At 42.4% G+C, this 19,255-nt stretch overlaps 1 protein-coding gene across 6 annotated transcripts in view; it reads left to right on the top strand.

Annotated features, from left to right (window-relative positions):
- CACNA2D3 (calcium voltage-gated channel auxiliary subunit alpha2delta 3) overlaps positions 1–19,255 on the top strand; it is an 852,366-nt gene that overhangs the window by 604,890 nt on the left and 228,221 nt on the right. For all 6 annotated transcript variants that reach the window (XR_013449537.1, XR_013449535.1, XR_013449536.1 and 3 more), the window contains 2 exons: positions 17,459–17,530; positions 18,812–18,892. Coding sequence is in view for 1 of the 6 variants with exons in the window: in XM_078076955.1 (XP_077933081.1) it covers positions 17,459–17,530; positions 18,812–18,892 (153 nt within the window). In the remaining 5 variants the exon portion in view is untranslated. The remainder of the gene's footprint in view (positions 1–17,458; positions 17,531–18,811; positions 18,893–19,255) is intronic.

The following is a 19,255-nucleotide window of genomic DNA, read 5'->3' as shown; positions in this document are numbered from 1 at the left end:
AATATGAGGTTCCTAAGAGCATCAGCCCTCCCTCAAACTCATTGTCCTGCTGCCTGACCAGCAAGGAATATGGTGGGTTGCATCCCAGCCTCCATCCATTTGTGACTATGGGCGAGTTAATTAACTTCTCTAAGCTTTAGGATTCTTTTTATTTAACAAGAACAATAGACTAGTTTTCCAGTTTTGTTATGAGAGTTATTTCTTTTACTTGTGCCTAGCACAGAACCTGCCATGTACTAGACACTCAAAAAACTTAGAGTTTCTACTACCATTTGCGTGTCTTGGCTTCTGATGCTCTAGAGAACATATGAGCAGATCATATGGGATGTGGTGGTCTGGAGCCTCTGCAGTGATTTGTGGTTCTGACTCAAGCCTAATGAATAATCAGGAGATGACAAAAGTGCCGGGAAGATCCGTGATGCTCCTCTATTTCATTAAAAACTCTCATTACCTGACTTCACCTTTTATGTGGAGTCAGAAGGAAATGCAGATTGGGCTTGAAACCCCAACAAAGCAAAGGCTTCCAGGGACAATTGTTTTGAGATATTTCTTCCCAAAGCCTTTGACGTTACCCATAGATTTCAACCAGCCATGGACATGATTATAATGAGCCCCTTCCAAACCCAAGAGTTTGTTGTTCTGGGGGTAAAAGGGAGGCATCTCCAGCTGTTACGTCTTTGGCCTGCTTTTCACATGAGGTCATGGGTGCATACATTGGACCATATGGTGTCTGCATTTGTCCTGTGTTTTTGTTGGAATCTCTCTTTGTATCATCTGCAACTGTTTTCTCCATAAATATTTTAAATAGTTATGTCTCTGTAAACATGCTTACTTTAATCTCTTAGCTGATCTATCACTGAAAATGTCCCATTTGGGTGTCCCTCATATGTATGGTAGTCATTAATGATTGTTGGCTAGAAGTTATGGTTTTCATAATTCTGATATTTTGAGGGTCTTTCAAAACTTATCTTCTAGCTTATGACTGTTTGCTAGAACAATGGTTTGCAAAAAGAATTTCATTTTGTTTTTACTGTGATTCATTTCTAGACTCTATAAATTTCAACCCTTGCTGTCACATTGGGATAGTACTAACTGATGATATGCCTAATCAGTATTCAATATTTTCACCAAATGCAGTGAAGTATCCTGAAGTTTTGGTTAAAAACCATGTAGCAATACAGACCTGATGCCCTCAAGGCATCACAAATCTGTTCTTTTTAGTGGAAATTGAACCACTTTCTCCAGTGGATTGATTGTCCGACATTGAACAATGAAGAAAGGTCCATATGTAAGAAAGGTTTGCCTTTTTTTTTCTTACATGGAACTTCTTGACTTCTACAGAAATATCTGGGAGATCCCATTTTATAATAATAACACAGCAGAATTACCCAAAACCATTTGCAAGTGTATTTTCAATTGCCATTCACGGCAAAAATAGTCCATTTTTTTCAAACTGCATATTCATTCAGGTGGGTTTTGTCTACGGAAACGAAATATCATTTGTTCACTGCATGATTAATCATTGTAGAGTGGGGCCTTGACTACTTAAAGGCAAAAATACTCTTGGGGGAATTCCAAATTTGGCTGTGTACGTGGGTTAACTCTCCCACCCCCATCTGTACCCCCTTCCCTTTATTTTATGCTGCCTTCTCACAACTTTGGAGTATGTCAGAGACCTTTCCATGAAGGTTTCGAGAGTGCTCTGTCTGGCCCGGCACTAGATTAGTTAATATCAGTCTGAGAATTCTGAGCAGCATAAGCATTTTTCTCAAAACCATAGTTAAAGAAAACCACATCTCTAATCCTGTTTGGGACAGCAATTGATGCGTTCAGCGCTGCACAGTATGGCAGAAGGATCCCTGTTTAATAGCCCAATGACATGTTTTGTTTCCTGTTAGGAATAGCTAACTTGCCTTCTTGAACAAACACAGCAGGGCTCAAGATCTGTTGTTCTACGCCTGCTGTGATATTCTGTGCTGCTTAACTTGTATGAGGACTCAGGAGTGCATAAATTAGCTTCTTAAATGGAGGTCGATTTGGGGGTTTTCTTTCAGGATGGAACTGGCTTATTAATATCCCCCCTGAGTGTCCATGGGATCCGGAATCCATTTGCATTTTCTTTGTGTCCTTGTTTATATTATATTTAGGAGGGATAAATGGAAGCATTCATTTCCCTAAAGTTTTTCTTCCCCTTTTGCTTTTTTTCTCCCCTTCTTTCTTTCATTTGTCTCATGCTTTAGGTCCAAAGTTGTGCAAGTAGAATCTGGCCTGTTCTTATCTCTGGGTAATCAGATTTCAGCAATCGTGGGGCATCATTTATCATTCTTTGCCTCATTTAACTTCTGTACTTTGAAATGTTGAATTAACTGTCATTGAAAATAGAAAATTGAAAGTTTGCAAAGCTGCTGTTTTCATAGGACTGTAGGTCCAGTGATTTTCGTGTTCCATTACAGTTATATAACCAGCAAAATCCGTGCAAATCAAGTGCGAAACTGAGAGGTGGTAACTATTTACGTTTGGTTCTGGTTTATGACTCATTTGCTTTTACCTTTACGTGCTTTGTGTGTGAATTATTATATCTTGTTTTGATAACCCTGTTTTCCCCTTTTATCATTTACTGTTTTATAGGAACATGTACAGGCATCTTTTATATGCATCCCCGAGCTGGGGCTGTTAAGATTGACTACACTGAGTCTGTAAAATGGTAGCTGCCACTTGAATTAATAGATCTGCTCTGTGAATAAGGCCAGGGAGGAAAAAACCAGAACAAGTCTAGCCACTGCAGCTCTCCCGTGGCCAGTGTGATGAAACTCTGGAGATCAGAGTCACAGCATATTGCTGAACCGGAATGATTATCACAGAGCCCCACACTTTGTTCCCCACTGTAGTTCTGTGTGGGTATAGTGGTGGCATTCCAGATCAGCTGACAAAGAAGGTATAGTTTGCCCATTTCATATCCATGTGAGTGTTGGTGAACCCCTCTCCCATAGCCCTCTCCAACTCTGTGTTTGAGACCATTAGTATAAGAATGCAAGACCCCCAGATTCAAAGTGCATGGCTCCCCACTGGCGGGAGGGCTGGCAGAGCATATGGATCAATGTGGGGTCATGGAGTTCCATGCGGAAGCAGGATGCTATTTGCCTTTCTTGTTGGAAAAAGCTAATTGGTTCATTTTAAACAAACTCATAATGTGTGTTTACTTGTATATCTGGAAAAAATGTTCAAGTTTCATCCCATTTTCGTATAAATTGGAACTTTCATAGGATTTTATAACAAGGATAAAAGCAAGGTAAGAACCAGAATTCAGTTATGAAAAGATATATTCTTTTTTTAGTTTTTAGCTTTTACACTGTTAGGCATGAAAATTGGTTAAAAATAAAACACAAAGCCAAACCAAAACAAAACAAAATGAAAAACCTCCAAGAATACATTGCTAGTACATATGAAGAACTTTCATACTTGCATGTTTTAACCCAATAATCCTCTTTCATAGAAATAATATAACCTAAACTGGTCAGTGACTTGCAATTTTACCTACAATGAGGAAAAGAAGAACCAACATACCCAGCAATAATAAAGTGGTGGCAAAAGTCACCCAAGTTCCAAAGGATAGGAAGCCATTATAAAATTGTGGTCAAAATGAAACTGAATAATATAAGAAAATAAATTAGTTTTAAAATCAGAATATAACATTTTATGTACATTATGCTTTTAGTGTGTGTGTGTGTGTGTGTGTGTGTGTGTGTAAACATACAGATGTACAAAACAGTACTGGGAAGAAATGCATAGGCATGTCTCATAGTGGATATTTCCTTCTGAGAGGAGAACAAGTATTTTGCTTTATTCTTAATACAGTTTGGTACTTTTCAAACCCTGTGCGGTGAACATGTATTTTTATAAGTAACTAGTTATATTTATAATAATAGTGAACTAACTATATTACTCATAAATAGTGAACTAAATGTATTACTCATAAATGGACAAACAAGGCTTAGCCTAATAATTGTTTGCTGAGCCTAACTCACTCCAGAAACAAATGAAAAACTGGGAAATCCAAACTCAGTTTTATTTTTATTTATTTATTTTATTTTTTTAAGATTTTATTTATTTGACAGAGGGAGAGAGAGAGAGAACCCAAGCAGGCAGAGCACAGAGGGAGAGGGAGAAGCAGACTCCCCGCAGAGCAGGGAGCCTGATGCGGGGCTCAATCCCAGGACCCCAGGGCCACGACCCGAGCCAAAGGCAGATGCTTAACCAACTGAGCCACCCAGGCGCCCCAAACTCAGTTTTAAAAACACATATAAACACATAGATTCTTGGTTCAGACAGCTCTGATCAGAAGATGTGATGTCTTACATAGGACAAATCTAAAAAGTACATTTGTTTATCAGAACTCTTCACTTTCTAACAGAAAGAGAAATCATCTTTGGTCTTTCGTCAAAGGCCCAGTCCACGTGAGATGCTTAGAGCAACATGGATCTGACCTGTGGTCCACGGAAGTGCAGGGGCACAGTCGAACCCGGGTTGCTACCTACCCTACTATAACCTCATTTGGAGGTGTTGCCTCTCCTACTCACGGTTCAGTGCAGGGCTTGTTGGAAGGAAAGACTACCTTGGCTTTCAAATGGGAAGAATGGAGCAGAGGAGTATGACCTTTGCCCCATTCTGTTCCCGCAAAGTCCAGCCCTTTGTGGTGTGCACAAGTGACAGAATGGGGCCGTCCCATTCTTACAGCAGAGGGAAGAGAGCCCAATTGTCCAAAGACCAACTACAGGGTTGGCTGGAAGTGGAGTAGAGGCCCCACACTGCCAGTCCTGCCTAGCAAACTTGGGCTGAGGACGCCATCACCCTGAGCCTTGGTTTTCTCCTTGTAGTGGGAGACTCTCCTAAGAAGCGCATGAATAGTGCCTGCGAAGACCATCCACACTGAGTGCCCGACTGGAGGGGAAGCCAGTCATGGAAGGAGGAAGACCACCCATCATGCTAGTAGTATACCTTGTTTAATAGAAACAAATTTGACACGAATAAATTATAAATGCTTTTGAAACACTGATGTAATCTGATGTTTAAAAAAAAAAACAAAAGCAAAAGTAGGTATTTTTGTAAAGCCAAAAACCAAGAATTGATTTAAAGATCCCTAGTATCTCAATGCTTTCTAGTCCCAGACTTAATGTTTAGTGTCTTGGGAATTCAAAGTCTTTAAAAAATTCTCATGTATTTAAGATACATGAATGTCTTCTAGTATTTATTTAAATCAAGCATAACTATAAAATATGACTGTCTTGAGGTGTTAAAACAATAGAAACCCTACTCATAACATTACTAAAATGAAACTGCCTTTTCTTTTGAAAGTCAAAGAAACATCTGAGTAAAACAATGAAATTTTAAAAGATTGTTTTCATTACAATTGTTCTTACCTCCCCAAAGAAATATATACACCCTTTTTTCTTCTACATAGAAAGTAAGGCAGAGGATTGAGAAGAGCTATTTCACAAAGCCAATGAATTTGGCTGTGGTGGCATTAATGTCAGCATGACTTATGTCAAGCCTAGGGACTGTTTTGAAGAGGACGTCAGAGGACACCTGAAGTTCTGATTTCCTTGCTTCTAGATGCCATTCTCCAGGGCTCGCCTATTGACCCAAGGGAAATCATGAGCTCAAAGACTTGCCATTTTGAGGGTTCCTCTATATTTATTAGTAGATTTAGGACAGCTGTATCCATCACTTGACACACTAAGATGTATTTCCTGAAAGCAGTATATGAATCTACACTTCATTGGTCAAGACCCTGGAAGAGAGAGTGTCATTTAGGGGACACCTGCATGGAATACTTTAATGAAGGAAAGAATTAGGGAACCCAAAAGATGTGGGATTCCATGAGAACGCATTTGTGATTGCATTACTGTGTTTCTGTGAGTTCTGTAAGAGAGAAGAAGTGAGAGTGAACACAGAGTAAAAAACACCATTCATTCTGACACAGGGCTAATGAAAATCAGTACAATTCATTGACTCATCTGGAAACCAAATCTATGTCAAAATGTAAATCTAAGCCAAGTCTATATGAAATCAATGCCTAATCACTGTCAATGATATTAATCTGACTTTATGGGTCCTCATTGGAGTCATTTTCTTTGTGGCAGGTATGGTACGAAAATGCCATGAATTACTCAGGAGAAAACACACACATACAAACACACACACACACACACACACACACACACACACCATACACTCACAGGCAGAGCCTTGCCTTTCTTTAGTTTTGTTTGTTTTTTTTTTTTGGTATAATGTTTTCATACAAACTATTCTAATTTTCGCTGACAGAATTGATCTACCTTATCACTTCTGCCCACTACCATGAGATTTTAATTTTAATAAAGCAACTGCCTTTACAGTTTTTTCTTTCTAAACGGAGTCACGTACTTTTTGGTCTGGTCATAGTTCAGCTGGCTGATCCTTTTTCCAGTCATGTTATTAGCTGGTCAGACCCCCAGTTAATGGATCTAGATTCATTACAAACCCAAGTATAGCCAGGTTCCACGAGAACGGCAGGGATGGCTCCGTCCGAGCTTTCAGACAACTCACACCAGAGGCTTCGACTGAAACGACCCTCTGGGGTTAAACTGGAGCAGTTGCGCAATCCTGCGCAGCAACAGGGCTAACAAGTTCAAAAACAGAAAGTTAGATGTTTATCCCTTCAAATTCATTGGAAGGATTTTGAAAAACCCAACCGAGTTTCATGAGGTAGAAAGATGTCAGGCAAAGGACTCATGCCATGGTATGGATTTTCTTTTTCCAGAAATGACTCACAGAATTGAACCACTTGCTGAGTCATGAGCCCTTGTGTGCTTGGATCGGACCCATCCGTGTTTGCCCAGGCCTGGGATGCAGTAACTAATTTGGAGGCTGGGTGCTTCTGCAGCATCTGTCTCTTCTTCCCCAGCCCCTTCCTCCCAGCAACTCCCTTCCCAGTCTGCTTCCTTCCTAACCTCACTCCATATTCACAATTGCAGTAACCAGCCTCTCCCCTCCCCCAGCTGCTTCCTAAGGCCTTCTGTTTAACTATTAAAGCCACGATGTTCTATCATGGGATAAAGGAATACTATTTTTCTCTTTTGATAATGCAGTTCAAATGGAGAGATGGATTGTTCTAATTTAGTAGAGCAATGGGTGAATTTCAGAGGAGCTAATCAACTCCTCTCGCCTCACCTAGAACGGTCCTTATAAGAGCATATGTACTTGTTGGATGTGCCAGGCACTGTACTGGGTGCTTTACATCTATAATTCTACTTAATCCTCCCAAGCACTATGGACAATATTCCTACTTTAGCAATGATTAACGTGGTTCACTGCACTCCAGGCTCCTTAAGGCAAAACATGATTTTTGTCTTTGTCCTTCACAGAAAGGAGGTTGAGGGAATAGTGATTGGGACAGGGCCTCTAGCATCTGATGGGCGAAGGCCTAAATCCCCACCCTGCTGCTCTCTGTGAACCAGTGCCAGGTACTTTGCACCTTTATTTCTTCACCTACAAGATGGGCATCGGTGCGCCTGGGTGGCTCAGTTGGTTAGGCAACTGCCTTCGGCTCAGGTCATGATCCCGGAGTCCCCGGATCGAGTCCCGCATCGGGCTCCCTGCTCAGCGGGGAGTCTGCTTCTCCCTCTGACCCTCCTCCCTCTCATGCTCTCTGTCTCTCATTCTCTCTCTCTCAAATAAATAAATAAAATCTTAAAAAAAAAAAAAGAAAGTAGCATAAATGTTCAACAGCAAGGACATGGTTAAATAAATTATAAAAAAAAAAAAAGATGGGCATGGACACTTTGCAAGGTCTGTGTCAGGGTTAAATCTAAGGCTACATAAAAATAAAAACATTTAAAGCAGTGTTTTTTAATAGCAAGATGTGCTTGGAAATAGAGATGGATGAATGGATGATGGATGGATGTTGGATGGATGGATGGATGGATGGATGGATGGATAGATGGAAGGATGGATGGATAGAAGGATGTATAAATAAAAATGACTCAATAAGTTTGGGAAACCTGCTCTGGGATTTAATTCCAGATGCTTCTATAGCTGATTCTCCTCTCTGTGCTGCTTTCCGGAGAAGCCATAGTGGTCAACTAAGCTGTTACACGAGCATTCTGTCCCTACTAGTGGCAGCAGTATGTAAGCGCCAGGTGCTCAGAACCTCCTTACAGTCCCACCACACTGGTGCAGGCACAATATGCCCACATACTGAGTGAAGGAGCCAGCAGCAAGCGGAGGCCCCAGGATATAAAAGGACAGGCTTGCCCAAATCCTGGTACCAAGTCTCTATGACTCCTTTTCCTCCTTGGGCCTCGGTTATAAAATAAATAAGAGGGCAGGATTGGAATCCGTTCTTTCCGGGATCATTTGCTGAGCACTTCCCAGGTATCAGATCTATGCTAAATGCTATGGATAAAAAGAGGGATCATTCCCAGCTTCTGCCCTAGAAGTTTACAAACCCTCCAGAATTTTCAGTTTTTCTTCCAGCTATGGTGTTCAGTGACTGCTGTATTAACAGTTTGCACAGATTTGGTCCTAGATGGTATCTTAGGTTGTAGAGTAAATATGATTATCTTTGTAGTGAAGTCTGAGAACATCTGGTTCCCATTTCCACTTTGTTAGAGAAGGTTTTATGGAGGAAGCGACGTTTCAGGGGGTCTTTAAACAGGGGGAAGGTTTTATCCCAGGGCCCCAAAGCTCTGACAGTTGACTGTATTTTCAGGCATCTATTTGGGAGGTGTCTAAACCATGTTTGTGAAAATATAAATGCCCCCCTATAGTGGGGGGCGGGGGTCAGTTATGTGTCATAGCCCATAATGAATATTAGCCAAAATCCAATGCCCCATGGTAATTTGTATTGTAATTATTCTGGGACAGTCTTGAAATAAGCATGTTGTACCCTAATAAACAAACAAAGCAGTTTCTTAAAACAGCTTTCAGATATGTCGATCTGTAATATTCTCTTGCCCATGGGTTTACTTGTATATGTGTCCCTGACCAAAGACCACATCTCCCCTCTGTCTAGATGTTTACTCACAAAACATATTCCCTACTTAATGACATATCTCAGAAACACTGAGAAAAGAGGAAGCAACATAAAAATTTTCCCAAATAATAACAACTTTATTAGAAGAAAGTCATTTTGAGGGGGTCGGGGGATGGGTTAGCCTGGTGATGGGTATTAAAGAGGGCACGTTCTGCATGGAGCACTGGGTGTTATACGCAAACAATGAATCATGGAACACTACATCAAAAACTAATGATGTAATGTATGGTGATTAACATGACATAATAAAATTTTTTTAAAAAGTCATTTTGAGATTCTCTTACAGATGTTCCAACATTATCCAACACTGTCACTCACAAAGTTGTCTTCAGTTTGTTAAGAAGAGAAAAAGAGGACAAACAAATTCAGCAGTTGAGTTCATACAAGATACAAAGTTCAAAGAAGGAAATCTGTTTACTTTTGTATTTAGACAACTTAAAATACAGTAACTCTCATAAGAATTCAGGGTCTCCAAATCTCAGATGCAAGTAATAATGATTCAGTAAGAAGCAGAAATGTCTTGGCTAAAAGCAAAATATCACTTATGGAGCATTCTTGAGGACTGAGTGACTGCACTTTACCAAGACAATCAAATGCAAAGCGAGGGGAAATGTTACTTGGAAGATTTACTTATTCTTGTTTCTTCTTATTTCCCACTGCTACTTTGTCAATGCCTTATATTATTTAGGATTCAGGCATCTTCCACAAATGTTGAAAGATGCTGGTGCAAATGCAGATCTAAACAATGGTTGGTGTTCTTAAATTGTCTAGATTTTAAAAGGGTAGCAGTTCATCAGAGTAGCATCATAAAAGGGCAGATAATTCATATCGCTTACATTGAAAGAACCAGCTCTTCAATTAAAAATAGTAATGCCTGCTTTTTCTAAACCTCTTATATAAAGAACATCTAAAATACTGATAATCAAGCATAATATGTTTAACTCAGAATATAAAAACTTTATTCTCATAGTATTTTCATGTCAAAGTATTACCATAGTTTGTTTAAAGGACTATTTTGATCTTTACGCAAAAAGATTTGTTTGAATAGGATTATTATTATTTTTTAAGGCATTAATATCCATTGCAAGAATATGCTGTTGGGTGATTTTATTTATAAAACGCTGTCAGTAGATGAAAATTTATGGGGATGTCCTTTTTATTAAAATTTTCAACCATACAGAAAAGAGATTAAAAAAAAAAAGATCAAAGATACACAGATATACTACCAAAGGTGATTTAGAAATCTTTTGGCTTTATCACTGGAACAAGCTATTCTTTCTTTCTCTTCTCATTTCAAAGTGGCTTTTTAGGTTATTGAACAAGTGAATTTTTAAATATGCATATGTGTGTAAAGCCTCTCATTTAAAACTGACCACTATTGAAACAGCTAGTAAATTTCACGATTATCACTAGTAGCTGTGGAAATCTAAATGAGAGTAAAATTCAGAGTCAGACTATATTAACATCAACCAAGCAGATAATGCTGATACTGTGCACTGATACTTCTCAAGCATAAGATGCACCAATAGGATTTAGTTTCCACATTTCAGTGGCTTGCACCTGTTCTTCCTCTGGAGAGTGTCTGCATCTCCAGCAGGAGGTGTCTCCAGGGCAGAAAGTTAAGACTCATCATTGAGTATGGCTCTTACTAGTTTTCTTTCCCTGATCTCTGTTCAGTATTGAAGATAAGGATGTTGGGATGAGGGAAGGAGTGGGAAAATTGGGGGAAGGGCCATAGATAGGCATTGAAAGGGTAGATATAGAGGACTTTTTGGTCTGGGAATAGGAGGCAAGGTCAAGGGATTTGTTCCTGTGGAGGGTCTCTACATGGCCACATACTCTGCTCACATCCCCTTTTCCAGGTCTCTGTTTCCCTGCTGTACTCCATGGTGCTCTCACTAATTTGCAGAGTGTTATTCTGGTGGCTTTCTACAGTTGGCCCGCCCCTTGCCATGGAGTGTGAAAACTGAGGACATGGCTGCCATCTTGTTCCCATTGCCCCTCATCATGTGCTACCGAAAGAATGGCCCTCGGGGATTCCCAAGTCATTGGTAAACTTAAGCTCATGGAGAGAGCAAAGAGAAAACCTCCCCCTTCCTGCACTCCTTTGTCACATTCTCAGATCCTGCACACCTTAAAGAATCAATCTACTTTCAAAATGTGTCATCTTCTATTTAAAGATGTACACAGCTGTGTTTTTTCACCTCCTGGTACTATTTTTTTTCTCTGTCAAGCTACAGGTTATTAACAGAACCATGAGTTTATATAGCCTGTCTTTGCTCCCACTGGGTGGAGAACTAAGTGACATTGCCTGCCTTTTAAGTACATTTTTATTGGTAAGGCTATCCTCTGGAAAAGGCTCATCTCCCAGGACCTTGTGCCTGCAATTCATCCCAACTGCCACTAGATGGTGGCAGTGTCTTTTCATGGAGTGCAGGTTGGTGTTCATGCCAGGTGTTGGAAGACACAGCAGAAACCCAGCTGTGTAATCACAAATTATGTACACATGTATAAAATATTTATGTATTATGGTATACATTTATATCATGTACTCCATTAACACAGTCAATATGTTGATTGACTTTAATAAGAAAAGAAGAACATATAAACATTAAAAGGGGGCAACATATAGAAGAAATATCTTTGAGAAGAGTTGGTGAGTTGGCCTTTGTTCTTGGCTTAGAGCCATTCTCTTCCTGAGCTGGGTTCCCCATTTCTGCACAAACTTCTATTTGAGCCCAAGCCTCCAGGGCTGAGCAGCGATGGCAGGAAGCTCTGCTGAAAACCACCTGTCAGCCCTCAAATGGGCTGTCTGCCATGCTGCCCTTACCTCGTTCGAATGCCTTCTGAGGGCCCAGCTCCAGCTCACCTTCTTTCTCAAGGGCGTGGCCCTTACCCCCAGAGGCTTCCAGCTGCAGGGGACTCAGGGTCCTGCCACTGGTCCTGGCAAGCTTCCTGTGAGTGGAGATGTGAGGGAGGCAACACAGCAGGTGTCTTTCAAATTGGAGGCTCCCCAGGCATCCCTGTAGCCACAACTGGTCCCAGTGGAAAGGGCCCTGCCAGGGCCCTGGCAGTGCCCGCAACCTGCCTCCATTCCTGTCCTCTTTCCCGGCAGGTCCTTGCATCTCTGTCAGAGCAGACTCTGGCTCTGCAACTTCTTACTCAGGTTCTTTTCTCAAAGCAGGCTATTTGTTATCAGAGTCTATTTGTTATCAAAGTTTTACACAAAATCCTAATGACAATAATTTTGATGCCATCATAATGAGTCCTCATTTTCCCCAGAATACTGCCCACAGCCATTCAGTATTTGGGTACTTTAGGGATACCTAAATTTCCTCCCTTGTGGAAAGGACACACAGCCACTCATCTTGAGGTTGTTGGGGCCATCTTCCATTTGGCCTTTCCAGCCTCAGCAAGGTCTCCCTGTGGGGGTTGTACAAGGTACTTGGGACCACCTCAATGGGTATCTAGAGCTACCTAGGTCATTTATGGTCAAGATGGGCACTTGTGCAAGTCAGGATTCTTCTGTTATAAGAGTTACAAATCCAATCCTTGCTCATTTGGGCAAAAAGAAAAAAAAAAAAAGCATTGCCTCAAGGAACCCAATAATGGAAAACCGCATGGGTGGAGTTGAGCCTAGGGATGAAGGCATCCAGGGACTGGTTCCCTCCCTCCCTGTCCCCCTTCCTCGCTCCCTCTCCCTCCCTCCCTGCCCCTCCTTCTCTCCCATCAAACACACACACACACACACACACACAGAAACACATTTCTTCTCCTGTCTCTGGGTTGACTTTATTTTCCCAGTCCCTTTTCTATGGGGCAAGGACTTGGTTGTCAGGCTTACATTCTTCTAGTCATCCGCAAAGGGAAGTAGAAAGTTTTTCCTATTAACTCCAGATGGGGAGAAAAAAAAAAAAAGCAGGTGGCCTTGGCAGGGGGTGTGTGATGTATGTGTGTGTGCGTGTGTGTATGTGTGTGTAGTGTCCCTGTTGGCTCAGCCTGGGTGTGATGCCCAGTAACATGCAGGGTGGGAGAGGTTAGTTGCCAAGAGAACCTTGTGGAGGAAAGGGATGAAGAGGATTTCTCTAAAGAAAGTGGGTAATATTTGCACAAAAAAAGGGGGGTGGTGAAAAGTACTGGACACTTTTTAAAAATGTCTCCCCCTTCATTGTTCCATTGATCCATATTCTTAAGTTTAAAGCAAACGGATGAACTGCTCTGCAACAGGGAACTTGTCCCTGCTGTCATTACACTGTTTTTCAGGAAGCATTGTGAATCTGTCCTAAAAACCCCAACAGGTATCAGTAACTCCTGGATGTTTTTACTTTAGTCTGGGTTAGTCCTGAAGAAGATAGCACCTCTGCTCACGTGACTAGAGCCAGTCTGCCTGGCCCGGCCAGCATTTCTCCCTCTGTCCCATTGCTTTTCTGTCTCCTCTGGGGGACTTGGGGTTCCTGGTGAGTAAGACCTATGTCTCCTGCCTGGGTGTCTTCCAGCACATGGCATGGAACTTGGCACAGAAGCTGATGCTCAAGGAATGTTTCCCAAGGGAGTCAGTGAATGATAATGACTAGCCCAGCAGTGCCCCTGGTGGGAAACGAATCAAGCGTCAGGAGTAGAAGGAGCCCTGGCACCACTGCATGTAACTCACACATGAGTCCAAATGCATATTCATACAAGCCCACATGCATGATTAACTTGGGAAGCTGACAGGAAGCAGTCAATCTGTTGAGCAAGTTTGTGTTTTATAAACCAGATGTTTGGTATTATTATTCATCATTTCCTTTGATACCAGAACAGTCCCCATTTTGTAGCATAGGAAATGAAGGATATGGAATAATATACACTTATTATACAACAGAGCACCACAACCAACCATTTCGGAGGCCTGTTCAAAGCCTGGGCAAATGCAGTGGAATGGCAGTTCATTTTAGGATTCCCACTTGGACTTAAGTTAATAGGATTTTACCCAGATGGACCACGGTGACCTCCCACTCCCATTCCTACCCTTTGGAACATGAATGTTGACTCTGTGTCTGCGTTTTTCTTGGAAGCCACGTGTATGAATCATAAGCAGCTCTTGCCTCAGCAGCTACTACAGGTTAGGGGGCACAGAAAAGCAGGGACCCCCTAGCGTGTGGGGACAGAGGGTGTCTGGCCATGGTTGGCTCCATAACTCCTGCTTGGTGGTCTAGACACAACGCCTTTGCCCCTGGCTGCTATTTCCTATGGCAGGAGTACAGAAAGACCTTCGATTGCAAAGCGCTCACAGTGCAAATTAACTTTCAAGTTGATGTTTCTTCTCCATGAAATGCTCAAGATTCGCAGACCCAGATCTGTGAGACTGGGAGAGATGGGGCTGGTGGGTGCAGAGGAACATCTTAATGTCACGCACTAATATTACCGGGCTCTGCCAGCCCTCGTGGCCATACTGGTGAGCTGTACACATTAAGAAGGCTCCAGGTTAAGATTCTGGCCAAGCCAGTCCAGATCTGGGCCAGAACTGCCCCAGGAGAGAGAGCATGTCCTCCCAGCACAGTGGCTAGACTGAGCTCACGGCAGTTCCTTTGTTTACCAGAGGCTGGTTAAAAAATGAGTGGTTTCTGTACACATGCAACATTATGGGTTTTTTTTTTTTTTTTTTGTAAGGTAATGATGGGCCGTAATTACTTTTGGAATTAGCCTCTGAGTGAAGTTGATACTATATGCTGGCTTAATATTTGGAAGTTAGTTTCCCATGATCTTGTATGTGTGCCAGAACAATTACCAGTGACTTGTAACTGAGTCTTACTGGTTGCAGGAGAAAGCTTCATTTCTCATTATTGTTGGTGGTATGTTTTAATTTCATCCATGATACATGTTGGCATCGCTTGAAATTTTGATTTGAGTTGCAAAGTGGAAGTTGCCCGGGGTTATGGATCAGCTCAAATCAGTTTTCTATATAGCACTGAGGATTAATCAAGGAATCAGGACATGGGGAGATCTCCAATCCTAAGAGAGGTATTTATGTGGGTTGGTTCTGCCTTTGAAAATGGCCTTCCCTACCCCCAATGGTGGCCATAGGATACTTTAAGTATTTTTAGCAAGATGTTGGAACCATGTCTTCACAAACTGTCATTATCATCTCATAGTTAATATTATTTAGTTATTAATATTATGATGTAGTAGTAAGTTTGTTGTCTTATTCTCACACCCAAATTAGGCTGCCCCAAATAATAGATTACATGATTACCACGTGTATCACTCAGGACTCTCCAGAGAAAGAGAAGCATAGGGGATAGATACATTTTTTCTTTCTGTCTGTAGGATATATATCATATATATGGAGTGGGGGAGAGAGATTGATTGTAAGGAATTGCCTCGCACAGTTGTGGGGGCTGACACACTGGAAATTGGTAGGGTGGGTTGGCAGGCTGGAAGGTCCAGCAGGAGGGGATGAAGGCAGTTGGGAAGCAGAATTCCTTCTTCCTTCAGGGACCTGTTTTTTTCCTCCTAAAGCCTTGAACTGATTGGAGGAGACATACACACATTAGGAAGGGTCATCTGCTTTATCAAAGGTTGCTTACTTAAATGTGAATCACATCTAGAAAGATACATTCAGGACAGCATTTAGACTGGTGTTTGATCAAAACACTGGGCACCATGGCCAAGTTGACACATAAAATTAACCATCACACCATAAATTCCCAGCCCTTGAGTGAACATGCGATTCTTGCCTCATCTTGTTAGTCATGGAGGAATACAGGTCCACCTTGACAGAGATGGCTAAAACATGGCCCCATCTGTCTCTGGTAGGAGCCCTTCCCTATGCCTACAAGCTTCTCTTAAGCTATCATGAGTACTGATGGTAGAAAGGATTGCCCTATAATAATGCTCCTTGAATTTTAATATGCATACTAATTATTAAAACATTCAGATTCAGAGGGTCTAGAATGGGGTTCAGGATTATTCATTTCTAACGCAGTCATGCTGCTGTTCCGTGAACCATGTTATACCCTATATACCCTATAGCTTGAAGAATCCATTGAAAGAACAAGATGGGTGGAAGATGGACTGAGTTTGATGACCTTTTCTCCAAAGGCCAGCCAGTCCATGGAGACCTCAGTCCGTGGGTGCCCTTAGGTTTTAGAATCTTCTCTTTAAAATGCCTCTTCCCAAGAAGATTGAGGGAACAATACCTGATTTTTCTATGGAACTAAAGCTATGGAGAAGTACTCACACATCAGAAAACACTGTCCACTGAAGATAGTGGATTCTCATTCACAGATGGTTTCATATGAGGCTAGAATGGGCCAACTAGAAAGGATCTCTCTCCCACCAGACTTGCTATGGTAATTTTGGTCCCTGTCAGAAGTGTCACATGCCTTGGTCTCACTCTGGACTCTGCTACTTACTAGCCACATGACCTTGCAGGCATGGAAAAGAAACCAGCATCCTTTGAGCACGTCCTCATGCCAGGCACTGTGCTGGGCAGTTTCACGTTTTATCTTCATGGCAACAATGCTGGGGAATAATTGGCATTATTTCCTATGAGGATATGGAGGCTTAACAAATACAGCTAATAAAGATTGAAAGCCAAGGTTGTCTTGGACCCAAGCCTACTGTGGTCCTGGACTCTGTTTCCCCATTTGTTACTGGGGCAGGGTAGGGTTCCTGCCTATCCCCAAACACTGTGTGAAAAGCAGATGTGATGCTGAGTCTCAATGCATTTGTATGCAATTCAGATGGTCCCAGAAGTGTATTGTTTGCCCTCCTTCAAGGGTTGTTGTTCCAGGAGAAATATTTAGCTTCTTAGCAGTGATTTTAAGGATCAGATGATAAAGCTATTTGTTGTGTTTTGGTTTTGTTTTGTTTCCTGTCTGGGACTGGCACACAGAGATGTGTAGAGGTACCAAAAGGCCTTGACTCAGCTACCTCAGGGAGAATAAATGATTCCAGATTCCATTGTTTCCAGCAGGGCAGGGGCAACTCATAAAACCCCTTATGCTCATGTTTTCTGATCCTCAATTTTCAGATTAAGGAGAAGCATTGGTATTGCACATAAATGTCTGCAAAGTAAAAGGATAAAATCAATCTGTGGTCATAAAATGAATCACTAAGATCCAAACCAGGCTTTCTTTGAACCCAAAGGGCTGATTGCAGTAACAGATCAGCTGGACTGACTGACGGCGACTGACTTTGTTTCCCCAGCCATGGACTGGGATCCTTATCTGCTAGTCAGAGTAGAGGGACGTTGCACTCTCTTCTAGGCTACTAGCCTGAGTAGGCAGTGGTCCATCCCCAATGGCCCTGGTCAGGAAACTATGAGCCAGTCAAGGGCCATGGCCACCAGCCATCTGTTGTTTCCAGATCATTCCCGGGTAACTGACTTCTCTCTCCATCCAGCTTGCCGAGGATCAGGGCCTCGTCCTGATGACCACGGTCGCCATGCCTGTGTTTAGTAAGCAGAATGAAACCGTGAGTACAGCAGCCATGTTCCTGCGTGGTGCCGGGAGGGTTGCCGTCTCAGACACCCTCTGACTCAAGCTCTGGTGACCTTTCTTTATTTATGTTAAGTTAGGATGGGGGATCTATCACTTTTCCTCACTTTTAATTCTGTTGTTAGAATCACAACATCAAGAATAGATGAGAGGACTTCTGGGAGATGTCATGTGACAGTATGCAGCATTTTTCCCAAAATTAGGTGTGAAATGACCAATGGCAGGCAAAACCCAGAGAGAATCCTTGTGTGTAACTGGATGACCCCTTCCGGATGTATAGCGACCAGCCCTGTGTTGGTTTCCTTGGGCTGTGTTAACAGAGGATCACAAATATGGGGTGGCTTAAAACAGTAGAAATTTATTCTCACAGTTCTGGAGTCTAGAAGCCCAAAACCATGGCGTTGGCAGGGCCGTGCTTCCTCAGAAGGCTCTAGAAGTTCCTTCCAGTGCCCGGATGTTCCTCGGTTTGTGGCAGCTCTGCCTCCATCTCCACGTGGCCTTCTCCTCTCATGGGTCTCTCTGTCCCCTTATAAGGACACGAGCTGTTGGATACAGGGCCCATCCTAAATCCAGGATGATTTCGCCTCGAAGGGATTACACCCTGTTTCTAAAAAGGGTCACCTTCTGAGGTTCCAGGTGGATTTGAACTGGAGGGAAACAATGGACAGTAGCAATTTGTGTCTTCCTCCGGGAGGTCTTTCTGACCCCTACAGTTTCAACACATCACGCTGACTTTGGAAACTGGGACCCTCCCTGGAGGCCTATTCCTTCGCCTCGGTCCTTGGTTCCAACATGCTGCTCCAGGTGTGAGAGTTATTCCACCTTCCCCCGGGCGCCAGATGGCGGTGTAAATTGAGAGAGCAGTTAGGCTAAGTCTTTCCTGGAGAAAGCTTCCATAAAATAAACTGGTTAATGCTCATAGCCCCTAGCTGCTAAAACTCTTGTGCTTCTACACGTTAATTTTGAATTTTCAGGCGGGAGAAGAGATGTTTGGTAGGGCATCTTGATATGGGTGTGTGTGGAAAGGTACCATGGTGAGTGTTTGGCCTGAGAACTACCATTTGTGTCCAGCAATATTCGCGGGTTGGGGTGGGGGATAGAAGAGGGGCCTCGTAGAAATCTGGGTTAATCCTCAATCTCTGGAAGCTTCGAAAAGGCACCAGACGGTGACCTGTTGTGTGTTGGCTTCTCACTCAATTCTGCTTCTTCCAGCAAAGTAACTCATTATTGTTGTTGCTTACTGTTTGTTTCTCAGCAGAGATCGAAGGGCATTCTTCTGGGTGTGGTCGGCACCGATGTCCCAGTAAAAGAGCTTCTGAAGACCATTCCCAAGTACAAGGTAATGCATCACCTAATAGTCAAGGGCCAAGTGTCTAAGGTACTTTCACAACCTGCCATAGTGGTAAGGAAAACAGGAAGGAAAGAGGCCCCTCTACTCTCTTCCTGGTTGGAAGAATAGTAACAGTTCTGGCAGATCTGAGTAGGTCTACATGTGCTGCCCAGGTTTTTATGGGTCCATGGGAATCTATATGTTTATGCAGGTCTACACAGGTCCTATATATCTGATGGTCTTCTAAACCAGTCCTAACTCACCCCAATCTGAGGATCCCCTAAAATATGTTACTTCTTAGCAGGAACCCAATGAGGCACAAAGAGAAATGGTCTCTGACTCTATTGCTTGAGTATTCCCTCTATCTTGGAA

This window comes from Halichoerus grypus, chromosome 1, assembly GCF_964656455.1.
Source record: "Halichoerus grypus chromosome 1, mHalGry1.hap1.1, whole genome shotgun sequence".
NCBI lineage: Eukaryota > Metazoa > Chordata > Mammalia > Carnivora > Phocidae > Halichoerus > Halichoerus grypus.
The sequence above is the reverse complement of the archived record's forward strand: the minus strand, read 5'-3'. Positions and strand labels throughout refer to the sequence as shown.